Consider the following 27,114-nt stretch of genomic DNA (forward strand, 5'->3'; position numbering starts at 1 on the left):
GGCTGGTACCTTTCTGTGTGGCGTTTGCATGTTCTCCCTTTGTATGCATGGGTTCTCTCCGGGTACTCCGGCTTCCTCCCACCAGCCAAAAACATGCATGTTAGGTTAATTGGTGGGTCTAAATTGTCCCGAGGACAGATGAGTGTTAGTGTGTATGGTTGTGAGTCTCCCCAGGGTGTTCCATGCCTCTAAATGACAGCTAGGATAGGATTGGATTAAGCCGGTATAGAAAATGGAAGGATGGATGGATAATCCTAATAGCTAGCAATGACTGACTGACATATCTCACACTGTTGTCCATTAAAACCTTCAACCGTGTCAACTTAGCAAGTTATTGTACTGAAGATAGGAAATATCTGCATAAAACTCTCCTAAAACAGCAAAACAATTCAGTTACAAGACCTCAAAATTAACCAAAACCATGTTTTTTTCTCTATAACTAGGATTGAATGAGTTTGTGTAATCTGCAAGGTGACACATGTGTTGATGGAGACACAGAGAATTATCACCTACCAATTAAGATTCCAATAGCTTTTAAATATCATCATATCTCACCAAGTTGCTTTGTTTTTTGTGCCCAAAACTAAGGTCCCATGTTAACTTCCTCTCCAGTTTAAAAGCTCATAGAAACACTACAACAATGCTTTTCTTTTCACTAAGCATACAGACACAGTAAACCAGCCATTATCAAACAAACATAGAGAAGCTTGTAGTCATTGGGGATTGAAATATTTCAAGGACCTGACAAAGAAGACGTGCTGATAGATTGTGAGTGAATTCAGACAATGCTCTGTTGCATGTATAAATGCACAGTTTGTCAGGCAGCATTTTAGTCTAATTAAATTGATTAAATGTTACTAATATGTGTTTATTTCTTTATCTTCTGTCACCTGCCAGCCAAGGATATCAGTTACAGAGGTCAAATATATTGGCATCTCTGACTTTTAAGCATAGATTTTTTAATGTCTCCAGAAATAAATGCTAATTAATATATTCAGTAAGATTAGAATATTTTCATTATTCATCATTTCATTTCATTATCATCATCATTTAACAAAAAGAACACTCAATGTCCGGCTAAAGGACAATAGAGAAGTCTGTGAACCTTAAAGCGATGTGCTGACTTTTTTTTATGTAAAGCTACCTTTGTTGTGCACATTCCTGGGCCTGAAATATCCCTGGTGCACCCAGGAGCTAATATACCACGGTTCATAATTTTTTTCTCCAGCCCTGCACCATTCCATTTTGCTTTATGGTGACATGACATTTTTGTGGGCTTTTGATGGCGTCTTTGTGGCCTCCTCAACATGTCAACAAATTCACATGTATGGCTGTACATGTGCAGGGCTCACACAGAGATTTGTTTTTATGACAGCAGTGTTACATCCAACAACTGTAGGGGGAGACAGTACAAACAAAAAATGACTTTAAGACCCTCACCTCAAGGTCACTTTTCTCACACTTTTTAAATGTCTATGTAATCTTTCAATTTCATTAATTTATTAATTGAATGGCCTTACCAGAAGTAAAGACAAACTCACTTTTTATTCCTAAATAACTATATTTTGATTTTCTCTGTCCATAGAACTGTATTTTAGAGAGATTGACTTGTCAATAAATGTTTTTGCAATTTCCTTCTATGCCCAGCAATTTGGAGAAGGCAAAAATCAATTAACAAATAACAAGGATAAAGAAAAAGCAAAGAAATTAAGAAATAGCTAAATTAAAACCAATACAAAAACAAAAAAGCAATTTAAAGCTAAAGTGATTGAAAGAGTAATAAAATCAATGAAGAAATAAAAAGGGCAATGTGAAAAAAAGGAAAATAAAACACTCTGAAAGATAATTTCATGATAATAAAAAAACTTCCATATTAATTTACTATTTTATTATTTCTCATTATATTTCTTCATTTTCCTACTTCCACATTTATTATTATTTTTCTAATCAATTTCATATTATTTTACAAATCTAGCCTTTTTTGAGGAACTCATATTTCCAAAGCTAAGCACCACTTATCAACAGCCTGGAAGCACCTTAACAGTTATCACTGGTAAGTTTTGTGATAATATTCAGAACTGTTGAAACAGGAATTTCAAGAGTTTTCTGGTCTATTTGCCTTTTTGGACTGAGGAGAGTACAATGGGGAGTTAAACCCTGGCCACTGTTTCAGTCCAGTTGTGGAGGTCTTTGGTGTAACTTGCATTTGATCTGAAAGCAAATGGGTCAATCACAGCATTTTGTAACAATTTGATTTGAGCATAAATTCAAAGACTAAGCAACTTTTGAATCTTGTTACTGTTTACTATTTAGGAAGCAACCTTTAATTAATCTGCATAAGCGTATGCAGATTTTCTCTGCATCAATTTACATGGATCAGAAGCAGTCAAGAACATATCTCTTAAAGAATTCTCATTTTCATCCTGCTGCCATCAGTCATTCTTTACAAACTGGGATTGATATTCATCTGACAGACCTAACCTGCCAACACCCACAATGATATCTTTAAGTAACCAGAGAAAAATAATATTGCCAACATAAAGTAAATTTTACATTACAGGCTAATCAAACTTGTTTTTTTCCTATGTAGTTAGTCATACTGTATAATGCCAGTCTGTAAGATGGTAAGTATTGTGAGGTGGATATTTTTTACTGGTGGATTCTGATGCCACCATGGTGCTTCAGTCCCATGGTTACCAGAAATTAAACTTTGGTCTGTGTAAAATGGGTGCATACATACAACAAAAATACCAAAGAGTGTGCATGCCACAATTGGTGTTGTCAGGCAATTACATTTTTAGATTTGGATTTGACATTTTGTAATCTCTCAAAGAGCTCTCTCAAGATTTTTCAAAACTGTGGCACCGTGGATAATGTGGTGGTGAGCTGTTTTAGAAAGTTGGATGAAACTGAGGAATATGTTGAGGCAGAGGTTAGAAATAATCAGCTATTACACCCGACCGGCCCAAGTTTTTGGTATAACTTATCTAAATACTGTTCACCATAATTGAGTTGTTGACAAGTTAACAACTAGGAGCTATAAGTAAGACACAGTAAGGTTAGGAGCCAAGAAAAGTTTAGTATCATACATTAATTGCAGTATCTGGCTCAGATAGTGGCAGCAGCTGCTAGCTGTGGCCCTCCTGACATTCCAAACATTCAGGGTAGTAATACATTCACTTACGTTATCTGAAATAATTGTTTTAACACAATTTAATGATAGATTGTAATTATGCGTTCAATAGCAACACCTCCAATATGGCTAAACTTGTGCACAAAAAATGTCTATTTAAAGTAGTTTTGTCATGAATGAACTTCCATATAGTATATCGACAGCAGACAGCTTCTAGTTTTTATCCATACAGACACTGTATTGTTTGCATTAGCATTCTCCTACTCTTCCAATTTTGCCATTTGAAGTGTATTATTCCACCTATCAAAAGATTCAAAAGATTCTTCGTAGTTATTTAGTATTCTATCATAGTCACAGAAGCTCAAGACAAGATAGCAGGTAGGTGTTCCGTGCGTAGCTCAGGGCCACTCGAACACAACAGATGGCTGTTGCTGAGACAGAATCTGTTACTGTTTGGTTCCAGGGTGTTCTCCTCAAGCGCTGAACCAGCCCGCCACCCAGTTCCAACTGTACTTTGTTGGAGGCCATTTTCTAAAGCAGATGGAAGATGGCTGTAATTTCAGGGGCTTGTACATTAGAGAGCAAGCTGCTAGATCTGCCTGAACACTTTGTTCTGATAGTATCATTTCCTTTGTGTAGCAGTTATCAATCCAGTCATGTCACAGGAAATTTATTTAGAGGGCTCTTAAAGAAAGCAGGATCATAAAATGCTGTGCTGAAAACAAATATTTATAGGCAGATAGGACAGAAGATGGACACAAGACAGGAAGTCTGTTTCTAATTATGTTGTCAGGAAAAGTTTTTTTCAAATCTCCTTCTTTTGCATAATATTCATCTGGACTAAGTAGTGATTTTATGATAATTCTGTTTCAGTCATATCAGGGGGAGAGTGTCTTCTTGATGGGCTGAAATGTAAAACATTAGCATCGTCATTACTTTTCAAATTATGTTGATTTTATTTTTGGACAATTTTCTTTATGCATCTTCCGAGGATCTGGGATAACAGGACAAAGATTGAATGCTCCTGTGTCAGCGTCTTTGTAATTCATATCCTTCTCTTCACAGCAGTCTAATCTATGTGCATAGTCAGCATGCCGTGGACAATCAGAGGTTCCGTGCACACAATGTGATCAGTTCTGGAGGGAGGTGTCGCCCATTTCCTCTTGGTTGTTTATTGACAGCAGTTTGATTAAATTCAGGAAAGTGCAAAATTATATCACAGAATAACAGAATATAAAGCCCTGCTTCATATGTGATTGATATGTGATTTTTTTGCATAAATTAAGCTTTCCTTTCATTGCACAGTAACGCATCAGTATTATGCAGATGTAACTGGTGCGATGTCAATTTAGGATCTACCAGTTAACACTTTAAATAGCAGTATTCCTTTTGTGGCCGTTTCTCATCCTCTGCCTGAACATTTCCCAAACCTTCCATACATCTTGATTCAAACAGCATTTCATGTGTTTAAATGTAATTCATCATTCTGTGAGGTACACAAGCATCAAAAGTAATGACGTTCAATATCACAGCTGCAGGGTCCCCAGTAGTGAGATTTATTATGTGCAAGGCCTTAATTTATCTTTAGTTTCTTGCCATTTCCTTTTCTTTATTTCCTCCTCTCAACTTTCTAATCTGTTCAAATCTAATAAACATTCTTGTGGATCTTTACAGCTATCTTATAATAGTAGCTTGTTTGTTTTGTTGTTCCTTTTTAATGGAACTTTTTAGGTCTGCCTTTTCTTTGACATGGTTTATTTTATCGTATGTACAGTGAGGTCCAATGTTATCAGACCAGCTGTTTTGAATTAAACCAGGAAATAGAAAGTCAGAGAACTTTAAAACATTAAGCAGCTGTCACGAAAAGTGAAGAGGAGGTCATTCTGATTCTTCACTGTTACTACAAGAACATCTCTAAACCAACAGGAAGGAATGGCTAAGATATACCAGTATGTCACAGTGGATGACAAAATAATTCCTTTTATGATAATCACATTGATCATTTGTTGAGAATTTGTTCCCTTAAATACGACCTGTAGAGGCAGCATCCTACCTACGGCCCTTACAGGTGTTAGAGGGAAATATAACTCATATGAAGGGTGGAGTGGGAGGTTTAATGGTGTGGGTATGAGCAACCGTGGGATGAGAGTTTGACACCCATTTGTGACAACTAGTTTTTCACATCCGTACACTACAGTATGCAACCGTTGGCAAAATGGCTGCCAGTTTGACACTTCATATGCAGATGCCCTCTTAACCACTTGAGATCATAGTATATTATTTGAATGTAACCTTAGGTAGCCTCCATGAACAAACTGTCCAAGACATACCAGCTTATCACAGTGGATGATAGAAAAAAGTCTAGTTAGGGTAAGAATCCCAGAGTGAGATTTTGTAGCACTGCCACAAAGCACACCTTCAAAGCTGTGAGGTGTGTTTGGACTTGGCTGATACGTGAAGACCAAAGAACAAGACGTGCAGATAGCTGGGGCCCTTCCTGCAGAGTCTTGCCTGACCTCAGCTGCACTGAACTTTACAGGGCACTTTATGGATTGAGGCAGCTTTAAAAAAACAGTACCCACATCACAAGATAAGATCTAGACTACTGTCGGATCATGCTGGGAAAATATGTGTAGTCAAGTTTTGCACAAATAAGTGAAGGCCTCGAAGCATGACTGCAACTGTCATTAAAGCAAAGGAGGACCAGATCAAATATAGTATGAAGCAAATCATACATTTTTCAGAAGTTCAGATAGTTAATCATTTGTAAATATTTTCTATGAGTTTGAAGCCTGGCTAAATGTGTCTAGTTAGAAACCAGAATCAGCTTTTGCAGTTCTTTCTCTCTGCTTTTAATCTTTGTCATGAATAATACTGCAGTCAGGGTGAAGAGGAGCGTCTAATTTCTTTTAGAGATAAACACATCGCAGTCGTCGTTTCCACTCAGCCACACATGAAACTGACAATATTCCCTATGTGTCAGATAGTTTCTTTAAAACATTTGGGTTGTGAATAAAAAAAATGTTTAAACATTCAGATTGCAACCTGAATTATTAAACAACTTATTTGCACAAAGAATCAACAAATGCAGATGCAAATAATAGTGACATTACAAATGTGCCGCTGCCAGGAGAACAATTTTCATGGGCCTTTTTTTCTGAGAAGCATTAAACGGGAATTATAAAGTCTTTTGAGAAGATCCCAGGCTCATTGCACATTAGAGCCCAGGGTGTGGACTCACCTTCCTCTGAGCCTCCCCTCTCTCGGTTTCTATGGGGCAACACATCCACAATGTAAACAAGCAAATCCTTGCAAGGGGTATCAGCCATTTTTGGTCACAGGGCGCATTAATGACTCATCTTGCGGCCTTCACAATCAGTCTTCAGCTAAGGACTGATCAACTTCAGCAGTGTGACTCCTTTAGTGTGAAGCTGTCACAGCTGCTGCCCTTTTTCAATTCATATTCAGCTATTAGTGCTTCTGTAGTGATAGCACAATTGTTTGCATAACTGTCTACAATATGAACAACCTTCTGTAACATAAATATTGGCTTTTTAATTTTTTTTTATTTCTTCTTATTATTGATTCAAATCATCTATATTTTCCCTTTGTTCCTTTAGCTCAGCTCCTTATTTACACAGAACTATCTGATATTTAAAAAGCTCTCCATGCAGACTAAAATCCTAATTTACACATCCAAATGAAGATGAAATTCTATTAATTTCTTTAATATGTTTAGTTTATTTACATATAGTTAGTGCTCTTGGGAACACCCTCAGGATGCTGACTTTCACCAAACTGTTAAAGGTAAGAAGATGAACGTAATTTATGACAGAAATAAGGTCCAGGTTTAAAAAAAATTTACTTTCCCTTTAATCTTGTTAGTCAAATCCAGCCCTAAATTATTTAGAATAATATTAACTCTCAGCATTGTTTGTAACCAAGTTTTCTTGCATTGAGTTCGAAAGTTCCAGCATATCAGATTGAGGGCAATAACTTTGTTGTCATATTTGTGGAGTTTCATGAAAGTACAATTTTTGTTTTCATTACCTAAGAATGGGATATTTGTATAAAAAAAATGTAAAGGGTTGCCCCTTGTACAAATTTTGAGCAAGAAGATGGTAGTGTGGAGGGACTGGGTTGTAGTCAGCTCGCAAAGAACTCTGGGGTCCTACCTTGACTAGCTAGGTTACTTTATAACACCTCAGCCAGTCAGCTGACCCCTAGTCCTAAAAGCAGTCTAAATAATAGTCTTCCACCCACTGTAAAGGCATCCTCAAACATGGACTGGCACAAGTCAGATTCTTTTTGCCTTGATTTCAGAAATCACAAAGTATTTGGCAAATCAAAGCTTGATTCTTGTACCTCAACTCACATTATCATCAGAACTGCTAATATTCCTGTTGTAATGAAACTGTGCAATTGATTTTGTGGAAAAATATCCAAAAACAGTGTCACTTGTGCTCTCTAATTGCTAACAGCTCTCATCTGGCAGCCTTGATTAAAGAAATTGGCAAACTTGTAGGCGATCATAAAGTTAGGCACGGTGGGGTTCCAGCAGTTATGGCCATATTTGGCAGATCAGAATCCTCACCACAAAAACCACGCCACACACCTCAGAGCACATTGGCTCGGATAAAGGATGGTTCAGATGGTGTTTCATCGTTGTACACCAGATGCTCAAGACCCAAAAGATAAAGTTGAAGGGATATATTTTTCCTGCTGTTACATAAAATCCAAGCTGCTGTCTGATTACACAACTCTAGACTTGGCCAGCATGTGCCTGTGTTTGCATATAAATGAATTAGGAAGTGTGTTTAAAATGTGCTCACACTGTTTATGTCCATATGTACATTGTTTTGCTCCTGTCATTGGTTTTGAATATGACATTAAGAATAAAGTCTGCATAAGCTTCCAATCATATTTTCCTTTCACCCTAGCCATACCTTTCTCTATGTCTCCTCATTTTGTATGGTTGTGTGCTGTGCATCTCCAAACCATTTTATTTTCAAATGGCCTTTTCCCTGAAGCTAATTTAAAGGCACCAGCTCCACTTGTCTTATCCCACCACACAGAAAGAGTTTTGCCACGGAGTCTGGCAGCATTAGCAGAAGTAAAGTCGTCTGCGATGTTTGTTCGGTCTATCCTCACACTTCCCCTTACATAGATTAAGCCTCAAAAGCTGCCTCTTGGATATTAAATCTATCAGAGGGCAGCAGAGAGCGCTCTGTCAGAGCTGTTCCAATAATTGCAATTTGAATGAATATGGATTCAAAAACTTTTGACAGCACACAGCCAGTTAATTTGCAACTTGGGACTTAGAAAAAGACTTTTTCTCCCGTCAAATGTCCCATATGTTTTTCTTTCTCCTCGAATGAGCAGGAATGTCTCATTTACTTTCCTATTTCTTGCTGTTTACAGACACATAGAGAACTGGACGGGGTTGCAGACTCTGAGAGATGTCGATATGGAGCTCTACACTGGACTGCAGAGACTGTGAGTGTTCATGCTTTTATCTGGAGTGGAAGGTAGCTTCCGGGGTGGTGTACGTGTGGTGGGGATACACCATTCACTGTTTTTCAGACCTGCAGTACTGTTGATTTGGGAAAGGGCCGTAAGACCCTGTTAAATCTTTTTTTCTATCGGGTTTCCCCTCTATTTACTGCAGAGAATCCAACAGTTTACTTACACTCCAATTCTTTTACTTTGCCAGGTTGCACAGAGAAATAAAAGTAAGTGAAGAGTGTGTTTCTGTTCCTAACACAAGCCAGAGTTTAAAGGATGTAGGTGACTTTACTTTGTGTCACTAATGATCAAACAATCCTAAAAAGCAGCAGAGAAATTTGAAATAAGGGTTCCTGCTGTACCTTTGTTTTAATTAATCCCTTAAAGGAACATGATGCTCCACATCCTTACACACTTCAGTAGCTGTCTCCAGACCTCCTCTTCCACTTGATTTTTTCCCCCCCGTCTTCTCAGACAGCCATATCCTCCTTTGCCCTCCAAAGTCAGAGCTGCCCTGTCCCCTGATCCCTCATCAGGGAGGCCAAGTGCAATATCACTAAATTAGCATTTTTCTCATTACGACCGCCTCCCTTCGCTGCCTTGTCAGGGAACGCAGACTCCTCCCCGCCAGGAAACGAGGCAGTTGCGATGCCGCCCTGTGAGGCTGTAAAGCAGTGTGGGGGATAAGTGAAAAAAGAGTTACTTATAGCATCTCAACTGTTATCTCATTTTAAATTTGATCCCACCATCACTGTCTTTATTTGAGTAAAATGAGAAAAGATACAATCATTCATTAAAGAAAAGAAAATGTCATGAAATATGTTGAATAACTGCATATCTGCAGAATCAGAGGCTGATAGTTTCCCTCAACACTGCTCCCATCTGTAGGGAACAAGACAAGTTATAGTCACTTCTCCACAAATCTAACATGATTATCACTGATTCAGAGTTTTTATTCTCAAGTTCCTCTCTGCAAAATCAAATATCACCTGACAGTGCAACACAGATCCATTGTTATCTCATGGCAGCAAATCTATTTTAGCAGTTGTTTTAAAAGAAGTGAATGTAACAATGTAATGTTCGTGATGTGTGTTCAAATATTTTCCAAAATGGTGTAGTGCCATCAACATTTTTGGCTTTCATAACAGCTTTGCACACTGATTCTCCTAACCAGCTTTATGAGGTCACCAGCTGAGGTGTTTTCTCAACACTCTTCCATCAAATGCTGAATACTTGTTGGCATCATCTCAAACTAGAGAAGAAAAATTAATGTCATCGTTATATTGTACATTGTCTATGGATGTTATGTGGAAATAAGTGTTAAGGTGTAAATGTTTAACAACAACAAATACACACACTGAAGTAATTCAACCAAGTTTTATAAAAAGCTTTATTTGTCTACTTTATAAAAATGAAGTATAAAACCTCAACCCACCATTACCATGTTACCACAAACATAGAGTGAATCCTCAGAGCTTAAAACTGATGTGTTGTGTTCTAACAAGCAACACTGACAGCTTCAGTGTATAATATTGACAACAAGCTGCTGAAAAGTTAAACAGCCCATAACAGTTTCCCATTATGAGGTGCCTCCATCACTCATTGAGATGCAAGTTACCTTGTCTTGCATTTGCAGTGAAGTTGTGAGGTATGGTTAAGTAAATAACTAAGATTCAAAGAATGCTCTACAGACAGGATGCCAATTATTAATGAAGTTAAAGTAAACAACTCTCTTAGAACTTCAATTCAAAACTTTTGGGATGTTGTATACAATGACATGGTGGCAATGTATAATTATAGCATACGACTTACGAGGGTGAAAGTTAAAGCACAGAGCAGGGTGTCAAATTATGGCTGTACATAGCGTGCAATGACAGAAAACCATCCAATCATTGTTCACTTTTAGCCAAGATTTCACCATCATTGGCAATACAAATATGACCTCTTCATTTTGAACTTGAACTCGGTAAACCAATTAAATATAATATCATGGATTCCAACAGATTCAAGAGGATTCCAGAGGACAGTCTGTCATTAGGATAGTGGCACCTGTTATTTCTATGTCAACCAAAATCATTCCAGTTTTTCACATTTATGTATGAAACTACTGTATTTACAGTGTCTGGATGCATCTGGTTGTCAACACAACATTTTTATTCCCTAAATCACCCTAAATCACTCAATAAAGCCAAATGTAGTGGAAATCACTGCATGGGCCGGTTCTTTCAACATCACTTCATCCACTAATGCAAGTTAACAATTTAACATGCAAAGAAGCATATAAATAAAATGAACAAGGTCCAGAGGTGCTGTCATCATGTCTGTGTGGGAGCTCATTTAAAATGGACTGAAGCAAAGTGGAAAGCTGTCCCATGGACTGACCAGTCAAAATATTTTGGGATATCATCCAGACTTGGCTCCTGCTGAAAATATTTGGCACTCTTTCATAAAGAATAAAATCAACACTTTCAAATCTGCAGGAACTGGTCTCCTGGTTTCCAAATGCTTACAGTGCTGTGAACAGAATAGAGGATGCAGCCTGGGTCATTTGTATACATTTTAAACTAGTTGTGAGTAATTTTTTTGCTATTTGCTGCTACTTCTCCTTTCGTCAAATGTGTTGAGACCTTACAGGAAACTGTTTACAGGGACAATTGTGTTCAGCATAACTGATACTTGGGCTGTCATAACTGCAGGGGTGGAGCAACAAAACTCCTCAGTCACCTCTGTACTGACACAGTTGATTTTAGGTTCTAGGATTTTAGTGCTGATTTTAGGTTGGAAAACGATAGAAAAAATATTGTTGCTAATTTTCTTGATGGAATCTATTGTAAGGAACCACAAAAAATAAGCTTCTTGAGAACCTTTTGGAACAGCAAATTTCTAACATTATAAAGCCTTGATCAGATTTTTAGAAGGTAATTGACACCAAGAGCTGGTTATAATCAGCTTAGTGTATTATGAGATGCTCACTGATGATGTCTGTGACTTCTCTGGAAAGAGACATCTGTGATTACTAGATTAAAAGTCATTACAATTGTGGCTCAGAACAGTGGCTCCCATACTGGGGTGCTGGGAATTCCAGGAGTCCTTGAGGGGATTTTACTGGGTCCCAAGCAAAATGAAAATTAATTTCACCATTGTTTCACTCCATGCAAGTTGGCACAGTGATGGAATGCTTAGTGCTCTATCTATAGGTTTCATTCAGTTACAGTGAAGATACCCAAGTTTACAAATCTTGCATCAAATGTTGCTTCAAATTTAAGTTTAATTTGACTCTCAGCTCTGCAGGGTGTATTGCACGTATCGATCAAAGTTAGACTGAAGAATTGGAAAAGACAGAATGATTTATGTTACAAGATGCTGCTACAGTACACAAAAGCAATTAAGATGTTTTTAAATGACCCACCATAGCAAAAGTGTTTTCCCATTATGACACAACCAAGCGGTTTGGCTCAAAGGACAAAAACCTTTCAAACTGGAAAAAGGCCAGAAAAACATGAAACCTTCTAAAGCTCCTTAAAACGGATTGTAAAAGTAAGAGCAATTCAAAATAAATAGGAGATAGAAGCAAGCATTTAGTTGTGACTGCATTTGGAAGAGAAGAAAAATCTATTTTTGGCAGTTCCTACACAGTTTCATCTCTACTTTTATCTTTTCTTCATTTCAGAACCATCATGAATTGTAGCCTGAAGGTGATCCAGGCTCGAGCGTTTGCTCAGAACCCACACCTACGCTACATGTGAGTAAATACTCTATCTTTAAAGCCATGTTTTCCATGCCATCAGAAGATTTATTATGATCTGTGCAGCCTGTCAGCTTGTTATATATGACTGTATATGAGTTGGTGTTGAACAGACGATGATGCACTTGATAGAGATGGCTTTGGGAAAATTGCCATTACTGTTGCAACAGCCGCACATCTTAAATGAGACATCCATTATTTGCCTTGGATAATTGGATTCCTATATGCCCCGGTTTCTTTGTGCTTTGCCAGAGCAACATGCCGAAGACGCAGTTCCATTTAGACTGCACTCGCCAAATGGACAATTTGTCCATGAGGCAGAGCATCAGAGAGCTGGGTGAAGAGCAAAGTAATTTCTTTAACAAAGGCTGATGTGTCACCGTATGACAGCCTGTTATTCCCCAATTTTCCTAGAGTAAACACGTTGGGGAACTCAGTCCCATCTTTTACCTGAACACACTGTCATTTGCAATTTCCAGTTGATCAACAGGCAGTTTCGACTCTTTTCTACCGCCGATGGCTGCTGTTTGGCTTGATTCTGTGCATGTGTGCACTGATTCATGCGTGCACGTGGCAGAGGCAGTAGTTTTACGTGGATACTAAAATGCAACATTATTCATTTGACAACTTAATCTTGCCTGTTACTGAAGCAGAAAATACTACTTAGATTGTGCTTTCGCACAAACTGGCTTCTTAGCATTTGAGTATGTGCGTAGGTCCGTGGGGTCTTACACTTTTTTGTGTTTTGCATGAAGACATCTTAAAAGAAAGTTTCAGTTTTGCTTGTCTCTTTATCTTGTCAGATGATTGGTGGAGCTAATGGAGCCCATCAAAATTTGGTGAAAGTTATTTAAAATCCTGCCTTTGCTTTAATTTTCTCTAAAGAAGATAGTTTTGTTTTTTTTTAACATAAAACTGAAAGCAAATGATTGTAACCTACCTATTACCTTTTTTTTTTACTACCTAAAACCTCCTGTGCAGTGTTACTTAAAGTATAGGTGTATGTTAATATTTTTAAAAGGTGTGATACACAAGACAAGATAAGGTGAATGATTGGTGCCTCTTTTTTCTTTTGTCCTTACCTGTGATGTGTGATGCTCAGTTTCACATAGATAATTATAATGAAATCAATTATAGCTATAATCTGTAATATTTCCATAAAAGTGTGAATTTATGTAATTCTCTTTTAGAAAAAGCCAGTTCTATAAATTCAAATGTATCTTTAGAATCAGACTAAAAATTTAGTAAATGCTGTTCCACAAAAAAAAAAGGTTGATGGAGTCAGTTTCAACATGGAGGCATTTGCATCGTAACTGCTGAACACCCCCCACTCCGGACTGTCCATGACAGGCCTCTATTGTAATATCGTTAATTCAGGTGGACAGTTGCTAGGTGACACTGAGGATGATGATGTCAAAGAAGATTAATTATTGCCTATGCTTAGCCTCCAAGGACTGACCTCATTGATGTCTGTGTCAGAGAGGGTCTGTTCAAAGCCCGAGCCATCAGACACTCAACTGGTTGCTCCTTTGTGAGGAGAATTGAAGCCGCTGTCTTCATCACATGTTTAGGCCAAAACAGACTCATTTACTCTCAGTAAAGATATCATTAATTGCATGTGCTGTAAACATGATGACTGTAATTAACATCTACTTCAGTTATGTTCTCTTTCCAATTAGTATTCTCCTGCTCTGTTTTCAGTGTATGTATTATGCATTGCAGTATTTAGCATGTATTACTGTCTGCACACACTGCAGCAACTGCAGTTCTAACCAAGTGTCGCCATCTTATATTTAGAGTTTGAAATGTAATTTGTCTTGTTGTGAGTATGAATGTATTATTTAGTGCTCACTAAGGAAGATCCTTTGACTTAATTCCAAGCAAATATGATGGGCTTTGTCCAGATGTTGATTTTAGGTAAAATTATTTTAGATGACAAAAAATGCTCATCTCTTGTCCCTCTTCTGAGTAGCTGTTAGCCCCTACCCCAATTCATCCTCCATCTTGATCCTCCAACCTAAGCGCATGCAGACTTTTTACTACGACCACCAAGATTATCTGCACAGCCCCACAGAATATGAGCTATCGAGTTTTTAATGTCTGAAATGTTTAATACATTAGAGACTTTAAAAACCCCAAAACCAACTTATCTAAGATAAACTAGTTCCCATTTTGTCTCATGATGCCAATACTGAAACAAGATTAACGCTATAAATTTAATTTAGTTAGTCCAAGCTAAGCAGCTAAAACAGAGAATGTTAGCATTATCATCTTCCCTAAACAGCTACTAGCCTCAAGTTACAATACAAAAATAATTACTTTGTGAGTGACAATTCTGGTCCATTATCACTGTACACAATATGTGCCATGTTGTGAAATTCAGCCATTAGGAGCTTGATCAGTAACAATTACTGTAGACTCACAATGAAAATAAAAGTATCAGTGATGTCGTTATGACGTGGCCTCTGAGTGCCACATATATTTTATTAGAGCCCAAAATATACTTACAAGTATACCTTAGCCAGAGAGAGTAATTTGTTTTGATCAGCAAGCTGCGGCATTGCATAATCAAGATGAAGAGATTTAATATAGAAACTAATATTTTAAGTAACCTTGCATCCTGCTAATGTGTTTTTGAGGAAGACAGATATTTGTTATGAGCTGTATGACATGAAGAAAAATAGAAATTGTGAGGGGTTGCAATATGATTAGCAATCCAACATTAAACATGTGTAACAGACAAATCACTGGGTAAAACTCTGAATTAATGCAGTTGCAATATGAAATAATGTAACCAACAAACTTTCTAAACATTGCGCAGCTCTGATCTGAGAGGCCTGATTGCTTCAGACAAAAACAGCCATAATTCTAACATTGCAGTCCAGTACAGCTGTGTGTCAGGTGTCACTGTACCCAGACATTAAACTAAATGTGACACTAAAATGATACTGGATGGTAAAGATGTGATGGAACCAGAAATAAGTATGTGAAGGACACGTGTCATCTACAGTATATATTATCTACATTTATCCCAGCAAAGTGTTTTCAGTTTCAGGGCTTTCTTCTTCCAGAACCATCCATTTTACAGAAATGTGCTCATTGACTAACGTGCAAATTATTGACTCAACTTTGCAATTAATTTTTTTTTATTTTTTTTATTGAAATAAAAATTTAAACTTCTCTAAGAAAGTCTCCTTGGTATATCTGTCTTTGAAAAGATGTCTCATCAAGTAAACATATTACCGTCTTTGTCTCTGTGGGACCAGGGTCTTAACTGCAAATCCCATCTCTCCAATTTCTGTAGCTGGAGAAAATCATGAAACAGCCTTAAGTACCATAAAGTACCATAAGGGGACAACGAGGGAACAATCAGTAATATTTCATACTGTCACTGCAGAAAATAACCATATATAGTGCCAGTGTGTCAACGGTTATCACTGTTTACTACTGAGATTTCAAGCTTTGTAAACAAGCAGTCTTGTGTTAACTCCCTTTTTTATTAGGTGCAGCTTCTGAAAGCTCCCCAGATGACCCTGAATATGTTTCACCAAACTTTGCTCAGTTGGAAAATTATTTTTGAAAAAGCTTTGGAGATTTCTTTGCAAGAGGCCTTTGTTATCTGTGGGCAGCAGAGTCCGGGGATTGGAACTGTAGACATGGTCTTAGTAGAAAAGGTCTGAGAACTCATTGATGTAGCTGTTCATCATTTTTGAAGGGGATGTGTTCCTTCTCTCTGCTCCCTACACTGTTACTACAATTTAAAAAGCTAAACTTGCATAATTAAAAACATGCTAATATTGCATTAAGCTGCTAACTCAGTAGAATTAATGGCCATTAATGTGTTTTCTATCACTTACAACGGTCACTTAAAATGTAATTAAACAATTGCAATTCATTAATTTCAGCTAAACGATAACATAGGCTCGCTGAGCACAGATCAGTTAACTATTTAGTTCTCTGTTTGTGTCAATCGTGATTTAAAAAAATTTATAAATACATTTTCAAATTTCTATACTGTGTTACTTGATTCAGGGAAAGTTCAGAGTCTATTACCCCAGATATACTCCTCCTAAGGATAACCTAACATGCATGTTTTTGGATGGTGGGAGAAAGCCCACCCAGAGAGAAAAAGTTACATTTGGCCCAAAATCAGCCCTTTTTATTTATGATTTTAGATCACATTATATGACAAACCTATTTTCCAGAAAAGTTGGAAGGTTTTTCATTTGCAAAAAAAAACGTACATATGCATTTTTTTTATTTCAGGGGAACCTTTATTTAACTTTATTAGACAAATGAAATACTAAATCATTCTCTGGCCAACTTCATTGTAATTTGAACATATAAACAAATCCAGAATTTGATCCCATTGACACAATCAGAATCTGGGAAAGAGACAAAGAAAGACCAAAAAGTTCATAGAATATACAACTAACGCTGTTCTGGAAGTCTAAACAATTAGCAGATCAATAGGTGACAGGTGAATGTGTCAGGACTGGATACTGAAGGAACATCCGCAAAAGGATTGGTGTTTCCGAGCAAGCTTCTCGTTCTCATCAAATTCAATTTAAAATGCCTTAGTCTGAGTGGGGCAATAAGCAGGGTACAACTTGGACAGACCACCAAACCATCACAATTCTAATATTAGCCATTTTTCTTTATAAAGGCACTGCTCAGGCCGCATATGAGAACACAAATGTCTGGAGCATTTGTTAACAGACTTGTTTTTTGACATTTTATGCCAAGCTCTGTTGTAAAATCTCCAAATGATCAGGAGGTGAGATTGTGTGCAAACATAACAGCTATTCTTCCAGATCGTTAACTGCAAATGATTAAGTGTTCGTCACGTTAAAAGTTTCTCCTTCATGCTCATTTCATGTTGAGGTCATTTTCAAATACGTGCAATATTCATACCATCATCAGAATAGTCATCAATAAGCCTCGTCATAGCAGTTTTCACTGCTTACTCTTTGAACCATGTTAGCTCAAAACAGACGGCCCTTTGCATGCTCTGCGTTGTATTTCTACCTGTGAGAGTGACTGCAGCAAAAACCTTCCAAGATCAAGTTTATATTTGAACTACAACCGGTGAAAAAACCCGAACCCAGTTGTCCTCCTGTTCACAAGAACACTTCTGTTTTTTCTGTGTGAAAATGGCTACAGAAGCACAGCCATTCACAAACATTCAAAGCCAATTTAGGATAACTTATTAAGCAATAATAATCCAGCTTTTATGTCTCTTTAAAGAGCTTTGTCAAACAAAATGTATCTAAAACAGCCTAAAAATCTTCTCAATACAGACCAAACTTTACTTACACAAGTTACAAACCAAACTGGAGAATGAGCTCAAGCTGTTGCTAACAGTAGACATTGCTTACTGATGCAGAATTTCAAGTCAGTCACATAAATAAAGAAGATAGAAAAGTCGGCTGGTACAAAGTACATTTATTTCTATTTGTGCTTATACCCCCTAACACTCCAAAGATAATACCCAGCGATCAGTTTTTACAAGTATCTGCATCCATCAAAGAATTGCAAATTCTGGTTCAAAGAGGTTAAAAGTATTTGGTTCAAACTTTTATACACTGAAATGGGTAATGGGTAATATTGCTGTAACTCTGGCAATAAAGCATGTGACTATGATTGTGGGAAGAGAGGAACAACTAGTTCATTTTTGAGGTCACACACACACACACACACATAGACATTGATGGTCTTGCTCTGCACCCCTGCAATGCCACCCCATAGGTGATCGCATTAAAGGACTTCATCTTGTGTATTGCTCCTGGAGATTTATTTTATAGGAGGTAATTGTGTCCACTCAGAATGGCAGTGGGAAAGGACTGGGTTAGCTTCATTATTATTAAATCATGATTGTTTATTGCTCTTTGTAGCCTGTTCCATTTCGGTCCCTCCCACAAGTATCAGAGAAGCTGGGATCTGACCTTGCTTTGTCTGGCCTTGCTGACAGAGAACTGACGCCACTGAGAAATAGGCCAATCTCATTGTTTAAAGTGCACCATTTCCACCGGAGCTGAGTGTGAGGACATTTTTTTTCTTTCTTTCTTACGATAACTACTTATGTACTTGATGATTGACGCATTACTAAATCTTAACAGTTTTACAGTAACTTGTAGCCTACCTTGTGGTTCAGACCATGAAGAAGTACTGTAATATGTATGAGATAAACTCATATGATATGTACTTAGTGAAATTGGACATGCTAGGAAGTATAATTTTCTGGAAGATGTTCTTCTGAAACCTTTTCTTAAAATAGAGCATGAAATACTCTCTTTTTTTTCACTGTAAATGTTTGTTTCTTTGAGCGTCCTGTTATGATTCTCTGTCATCTGTACCTCCAGGCTAAGTAATAGACAATTTGCCTCTGCAATATCAGCTCATCAGGCATTTGTTTTCTTTTTTGGCAGCACTGGGCAAGCTTTTGGAAACTTCAAATTAAACACTCATCGATGATCAAGACACAATATGAATGGACTTACAGAAGTTTTCTAGAGTGGAAACATTTGAGCTACAAACAACCAAGAATCTAACGGTCTCTTTAGAAATAGGTTTCATGTAGTGGGCCGATCCCCAAAGAGACATTTGAGGAGTCCTCTGATCATGCAAACTGGGTTGGAAGCAACATTTTGGTGTCAAATTAAGCCATGTGTGTATCAAGGCATGTGCACCCTTAATTCCATTCAAAACAAATATCTGCTGTTGTGAATACATTTTTTTTTTATAAAATATATGGCTTAAGTTAAATGTATACTTTGATATTTTTCACAAAATGTGTACAAAGGCAGATGCTAAGATTAAAACCACTCTTGTAATTTTACCTATGAAATGCGCATCGATAAGTGATAGACTTAGTATAGCAAAAACTAGAAGAAGGAAATCTATCAGCCGCTTTTTATCACAATCAGTGTTGCAGCCAATGGTTAGATATTGTAAAACGGCAACGTATCCCTGCGCAGTTGTTTTGTTTAGGGCAGCTAAAAGTGTGTAACACATAACAGTGTGTCCCTTTGTGAGATTATTCTTTTAAGTCCTACCTCTAAACCTTCACTGATGGCAGTGAATTTGAAAAGTAAGAAATCCCAAGAGGAAGGGAAGTAGAAAGGTGTACTATGGAATACCTTGTGCAGAACAAGTCTCAAGCAGCAATTTCTGCCCTGAAAGTCTTGCGTTTTACACCTTCCACCATCCTTTCTCACTTCCTCAGAAGGCATTTTGACTAGCTCAATGCTAGCGATCCAAAAGCTGCATCTCAGTAGAGCAATGGGTAAAAAAAACAATCATTTCAAAAAGTTTGAGCATTCATTGTGAAACTGCTAGGTTTTGCTGTATGGGCCATTGTACTGTAGCTATTTCATGCACTACCCTGAGATTAGGTTGTCGTTAAATTAAGAATAATTCTACCAATCAGCACCTTTTAAAGCTCACATATTCTAGTCTCCATTTCTCTGCTTGACGTTTGGAGGTTGCTCGCACCATTAAAACCACAAGTGCTTCCAGTCTCTGTACTAAGTTAGCCAGCTGCAAGTGATTGTATAGTCACATACTTAGAATAAACATAGTCAGGTTAATCCTCTAATCCGCCTGAAAAGATGAGTATAACCTAAGATATGAAAGTGGTTGTGACATACGGTGAGTTGTATCTCTGATTATCAATCAGATAACAGCTGACTGGTAGTTTGCTTCCCTTTGATCCAACCTCACGTTTTGGACTTGAGCTCCCAGTGTTCTTACTCTGCTGCCATGGCATTCATCACTCTAATTTTTATTCTGCACACAAACCATGGGGGGGAATTAAGTCTATCAACACAGGTGCTACTACAAGGTCTTGTGCTTTCAAATCAGTGCTGCCACTGCTAGGTCCAGTTTTCTATTTGATGTCACTGGTCGGCCAGGCATCTTGTGCCATGCTTATCCCTGCCTGTGTCAAATTAAAGGTCAGCGTCTGGATGGTGAAGCAAGTCTTCTCTTTATTCCAGAGCAGCCGAAGGAGAGGCCCAATAAATCTGGAGGGAACGTTGTCACTGGGGAGTCGGAAAGGTCACTCCCCACAGGGAGAGCAAAGTATAGAGACTCTCTCTCATTAAATCTTCTCGGCTATGTTTTTCTTCTTTTTTTTAATTCCGAAATGTCACTTTCATGCTCAGGTCAGCTGGCCAGCTAACCTGAAACCACCTTTAATTAGAAGTGTGATTATCTGATTATTCTCTGTTTACCTTGTCAAGTCTTTTAAACTCTCTGCTTTCTCTTTGACATTCCTTAAAAATAGACTTCCTTTTCTTTCCCAGCATCTTCTTAAAAACAGTTGCTCAATCAGGTCCTCAGGTTGCCTGTTCACTTCAGGCGGTAGCTGAACAGGAGATGAAACGGTTACCCAGATGACACTTGCAGTCTCTGTAGTGTTCCACCTGCCGCCTTCATGGGCATATAAAAATAGAGCGATGGTCTCCTAGGTGCAAATGCATGCTAAATCCTGATACGCTGCCTCTGTCAAGCATCTTTATGCACACGCTAGAGGCAATTAGCCAATGATCTCACCCAGAGAATGTTTGCATGATGAACTCTGCAGCCAGGCTGACAAGAGTGGACAGATCACCTTTTTGAGTATGCACTACTGTAAATGTTTCCTTTTTAAGTTGTCTCAAAAGAAAAGCAAAGATGGTTAATCTGTGTTAAATCAGCATAGATAAATTACTGATAACGCCACAACTCTTCATTGCTGTATGATACTAATTAGTCCTGGAGCCTTGCCATTTTGAAGCCTTGAAAATGAGGGGAAAATTGTGTGGAAGTAATTTGTGTTTACCAACACAAATTCTTCATTAGTAACAATCAGTCGGTGAGGGTGAGTATATATAGCAGACAGTCTTTGGAAAAAGTAAATTCCCTATTTAATTTCAATCTTCAGCTTGCAGGACTTTTAAAGTCAGCCAAACCCTAAATGAAAGGAGGCACTAATCCTAAAATCAGTTTGATCTTCAGTGCTAATACAGTATATATATGTGGTACAAAGCTGGTTAATATCAACAGAATACATAAAAAAAGCTAATAAACAAACCATTATATGTATTATTATTCTCCAAAAATAAATGATTTCCATCTGTGTGTTTGCATTTCTGAAAATATACCAATACAGAGGGCTTAAAATCACAAGAATGCGGGCTACCAAGTGTTTTGCATCTGCAGGAATCATCTCATAACTTTTGATCATTTAATAAATGCAGAATGTCTGTTTATTGCCTCTCTCAGTTTTAGCATTGCTCTTGAGGAGCTGTTGTTCCTGCACTCAGGCTTCACCCTTTGATGATGACCAACATTGTTTATTCCAGTGAGCTTTCAAGTTGGGTGCATCCTTTATATACAACCATTGGTTGCACTTGATTTGCGCTGCATTGCAGAATCCATCCTTGAATCAACAGAGATTCAGCTCAGATCACACTCTGTCAGTTTCAACCCACTGTGCTCTATGTGGGCGAGTTTCAGCTTTCCGAGTGTGTTAAATTGGAAGTTGGCGTTGCTCTATGGGTAGAGGTTGCATGGACCTGAATCCCTCCCACAGACCGGCCTGCTGCTTTGCTCTGCCAGGGATGAAGCTATGTGACTATAGGAGATAGCTGATGAGGGTTGGAGGGTTCTTCAGGATCTCCCTCTAACATTAGATTTCGTAGTAAACCACCCCCGCCGTTTCTCAGAGCTTCACCACCCACGATGCACCACATGAAATCACTCTCCAGTGTGGACACATCTTTACTTTGCCACTGGGTGAACCAATATGATGTTTGATATTATTGGTTGCTTGGCTCTCCAGTTGAGACTCTGCAGTGAGGGTAATGGATTTCTCCAACAGAGGAAAAGGGAACTTTTTATCTGACGACATGCGTATCAGTGTATGACAGCTATACACTGATACGCATGTAAGATTTACTTCTCAGATATTGAGGTTTGAGAGAACAAACAAGCATCTCAATTTAAATAAGCACATTTCAAAATTCATTCTGAGCTTAAATTTACATTTCATCCTCATGTATCCTCGGGGGTGGGGGGGGGTTGCTAATTGCCTGCCATTGTTTGGCCACTGGCGCACTTGCATGTTGTGAGCAGAATGTCACTTCAGATGGTGGCAGTACAGACTACATTGCTAATAACAACTGTGGTGGACATCAACAAGCACTGCTTTTGCCATGAAAGTTGGTTCATTTTTGTCAATATTCCACCATCTTCCAGCTTTAAGTACCTATTCCAGGACTGAACATGGTGATATCAGCAGTCTGAAATAGTGCTGAACAAAAGCACTTTGTACTGTATATTTAAGGAACATAAGCTCACTACAGCAGTGACCTCGTGTTTTAGGAATTCAGGCTTTTTAAAGACTTATGGTTCAAATTGATTGCTGGTAGGCTTCCGCTATTAGTAGCAACTCTTTATACATTAATGTCTTGCAGTGAGGTGACTTTTTGTGCACAGGGTTTCTTACAAGGGTGTTTTAATTGCACAAATGTTCAAGATTTTGCAGCTGGAGATTAAACCGTTTCTGATTCCTGAGCAATTGGCTAAACTAACAATCTATGATAAAATACTTGTGATACAAGGCTTCAGTAAGATGCTCATTTTACATCCTTTCTAATAGTTTTAGAAACAGACCACTGCTGGCCACCTATTTAAGACTTTAATGGATAAGTCTGTGTATTAACAATCAGAAGTGAATTTTTGTTGCTGTGATTTTTGTAACACAGCATTAACCATAACAAAAGCTTGGATGTGGGAACATAACATATTAAAATACATCAGGACACTGAAAACGAGTCTGTCTGGCACTGTGGTCCCTTATTTTGTCATAGTTTTACTGTTTGTCTGTTTGTTTTTTCATAAGAGTGAGTGGTGGATTTGATAAACTCTTGCATGTGTTGAATTTTTTGGATTGGTCTGTGATCTGACAGATGGTTATTTGACACTAAATCAGACTCTGATACAGGATCACAGGCCAGAGTTACTGAGAATGAAAGAAATGTGGTAAAAAAAGAGCCAATGAGACAGAGAAACTGGCTCAAACCAAGGCTCTAAACTGAGTGGAAAAAAGGGGAAACTGAGTTTGAAATTAGAGAAAAGACAAACTGAAAGAGAGAACTGAAACTGTGAAGCATTGACTGCAGTAGATAATGACGAGAAGACAAAGCAGGAGAGAGAAATTGGGCATGAAAGCGCTGTCATGGAAAAGGGAGTCCTTCACCTCGAGGCCCATTGAAAGAGACAGAGAGTAGCCGGGCTGTGCAGGTGATCTTTACATCCATAATCACAACACTCCAACAGAGTCTAATGCTTTAACTCGGCCGTGCTGGTCCTGAGATGGCAGCAGGTTGTTGTTGGTCATGGCGAGCCTCAGGAATAATGGCTTCAGTTAATCTGCAGTACAGGACATTCTGTCTCAAGGGACTCCATGTCAACTGACAAGACGGGATCGATAGCATGTGGAACACTAAGCTTTCTTCAGCCGCCTCGAGTTCAAACCCCCGCTGACAGTTCACTGCCTCCTCACCTTGCTGCTGCAGCTTTTCTGACTTCGCTTTTGATCTCCTGAGTGTTGAACAACCAAAGGGGGGTTAAAAATATGATTGAGGCAAAACCGTATTTTCCTTACCTGAGCTGACAGAGCAGCTAAAAACAGTCTCTTTCATCTCGGTGAGGGGTTCATTTTAGGCGGTGTACAGGAACTCGTCTTTGCAGTTCCGTCCTCTTAGCCAAGGTGCTTGAAGTGCTTTTACATTATGTCGCAGGGGTCGAACATGCAGTGTCATCATGCTCCACACTTGGTCAGTGCCATGAGTGTAAAAGCAGAAAGGGGTAGCAATGGCAGCTCTTCTCAGAGGGCAGCTAAATCCTACAGGCCAGATAAGGCTTTCTGATTCCTGAGGCAGCACTTTGCCCTCGTCTCCCCTCCTCCTCTGCTCACTCCCACCCTCTTCCATCCTCCCACATCACTCACCACTCACTCCACAACCCTTGGCCTGACAGACATTCGTCTGGCTGAGGCTTGACATTCAGTGTACACAGCGCCAAGCCCTCCGACACAAGTGCTGTCAATCAAACGACACTGGTCGGGAACCCTTAGATGTATTTGGACAAGGCGATGAGGATTTCACCCCCGCAGATTGCTCTTAGCTGTGCCACAGGGGGGAGAGAATGGGGCCTTTCTCCCCCACACCTGTGGCTCTGCTGCCTGGCCTCTGGATGGAGCCTCAAGCCTCTCATTCATGATGCTGTGTGGTGCCATGAGAATGTGGAAGCGGACTGATTTCTCTGCGACAGAGACAGATAGGGAAGACTGACTCTGATAATGCGAAAAAGGAAATAAGGTTTTTTTCCCCTTATGTGTATAGAGGAAGACTGATAAGGTAGCTGTTCTGAGCTCTTGAGATACATTCCGATGGCACAATTCTCTGGTTAAGAAGATTCACATAATCATAGATTGCAACTTTAATAACACACTGTTGACCCCCCTCCCCCCCAAATGCAGTCACAAATAACTGTTGAAATATGTGACAAATGTTTTGGCAATAATGTTACGTGTGCCTAGAATAACTATTCATTCTATCTATGTCAAGATTTTAAAGAATATAATGAAATAACACATTAATAACTTTTAATTTCTCTAGTGATAAAGTGATACAGATAACTTTTATTTAAGATTTACTCAGCCATAGTTTCGAAATGTTTTTTCCACGAGCTGGAAGGTTAATATACTGATTAATATATTATTTATAGACCAGTGTCTAAGCTGTACTCTTGGCCAGCTACAGCTACAGCACAAAGCTGCAAAGATTATCATTAAGGGGACGTGACCCACCAACAGTGGATAATTGTTTTGTATACGTCAGTATGATAGCCACTATTACCAGGAAAAATAGCATCATATTTTCAGTAATATGGTACATTTTAAGTCAAAGCAAAGCAGAAAGAAATTTACATTTGTCACATCACAGAAAAATGTTTTATGAACATTAAAGCAACACATAAACACTTAAAACTATCACAAATTTCATCAAATTATGTATGATTTATATCATAATATAAGTTTATATAATTAAATAAATTGGCCTAACATCGATATCAGCTTATATTCAGCTTGTTGTCTGCATTTGGCCTATCGACAAATAAAAGGACATTTACTAATGTTATCTTATTCATCGACAGTGGTCTATATTTATCTGGTGGGTCCTGACTGTGTTGCACTGGCCTTGCCCTGAAACTGACAAGATTTATTTACTTTTAATTTCATTGGGCACACAAAAACCCCAAAAGATTTTTGGGCACTGTAAAATCATGTGAGGAATCTTTCTTATGTAAAATATATTGTGATGGTTTTTCTAAACAGTCTTTGAACAGAATTTGTGCTCATTCAAAGATAGAGTGATAAAGGGCTTAAATACTGTATCAAAGTTGTTCAGTTTTTTCTAATTATGCATTTCATCGTTTCCCTGGCATGAAACATTAATTAAAAAAATAAAACAAGAACAACAGGTAAACCCCATGGGCACTGGCCAATTATTATTATTTTTCCATTGATATCAGCACAGAATTTCACTGTTGCTGCATCCCTTTAAACATTTTTCTCATTAAATTCTTTTTATAAATCTTAATTTATACATTGTGAAATAATGAGAAAATGAGCAGTGCTTTCTGCTCTGTGACACTGGGGATGTGTCACTTCAGGGCAAATAGACTTGGGTTATTTTTAAGCCAAATAAACTGCTTAGATATGAAATCACAAACAGATATTTTATCATTTTTCTGTCACCTTCCAGCTCTGGACAAAGTTGTCAGTATTGATGAATTAGGATATTTAGTCCCACATGTCCTGCCAAGGATTTAGTCGAGGTATTGATGCAGCTGAAAAGCGGGAAAGGGAGAGACTCAGTCCAGCAGCGGTGCATCAATGTAACCATTAACCTGGCTGTCTCTAGTAAAAATTTGTAATACAACTGTACCAGGTGAGAAATGAGGCAGGTGTTGGCGGTGATTGCCAACTCTATCTCTGTACCACTGCACCATTTCAGACCAGCCCTGAAAATCCTGAACAAAAGATTATTCAAAAATGTTTCAACAGTGTAACTCCACAACCGAGGATGATGTAGCACTCAGTCTTTTAACACGTTTTAAGCAGCTGTTCTCAAACATATGTAACACGTTCCTACGTATATCTCTGAATGTGCTTTAATCTGACTTTAAATAAAAATTCAAATTTCCCTAAAACTACAACATTATCTTATCATTTAGTTTTTCAGATTTGAGGCAATTTTGTTCACCCATATTTTTATCAAGGAATACAGCTGAGTGGTACTGTTTTATTGTTCTAACAGCTTGGGTATCATTAGCTAGTAAAACCTGTATATGTTATTGCAACATAAAATGCGATCACATGAAATGTGCACTCAAAGCCAGCAGAGCGTGTATGGATTATTGAAACTGCGTATTAAGAGGTTCACACTCTAGAAGGCCATTGATCTTCAAAATGGCTGGACCATTTCACAGGGAGGGGGGAAAAAAAGCTATATTACTGCCTCATATCCCTTTCAGATAGATGAGGCAGCTTGAGTGAGTGTGATAATATTCAGAGGTGCTAACTCCACGCCTCTCTCCAAATGTCTAAAGGACTCTGAAGTGATGTTAGCAATCAGGGCTTAAGACTCACTGAACCCTTTGATAATCAGTAGAGCCT

At 38.2% G+C, this 27,114-nt stretch overlaps 1 protein-coding gene across 1 annotated transcript in view; it reads left to right on the forward strand.

Annotated features, from left to right (window-relative positions):
• The window catches only part of ntrk3b (neurotrophic tyrosine kinase, receptor, type 3b), a 189,334-nt gene that overhangs the window by 27,327 nt on the left and 134,893 nt on the right, over window positions 1-27,114 (forward strand). The window contains exons 2-3 of the mRNA XM_072380127.1: window positions 8,555-8,629; window positions 12,309-12,380. Coding sequence (XP_072236228.1) covers window positions 8,555-8,629; window positions 12,309-12,380 — 147 coding nt within the window. The remainder of the gene's footprint in view (window positions 1-8,554; window positions 8,630-12,308; window positions 12,381-27,114) is intronic.

This window comes from Leuresthes tenuis, unplaced genomic scaffold, assembly GCF_036924035.1.
Source record: "Leuresthes tenuis unplaced genomic scaffold, fLeuTen1.0.hap1 SCAF_2, whole genome shotgun sequence".
In the NCBI taxonomy this organism is placed as follows: domain Eukaryota; kingdom Metazoa; phylum Chordata; class Actinopteri; order Atheriniformes; family Atherinopsidae; genus Leuresthes; species Leuresthes tenuis.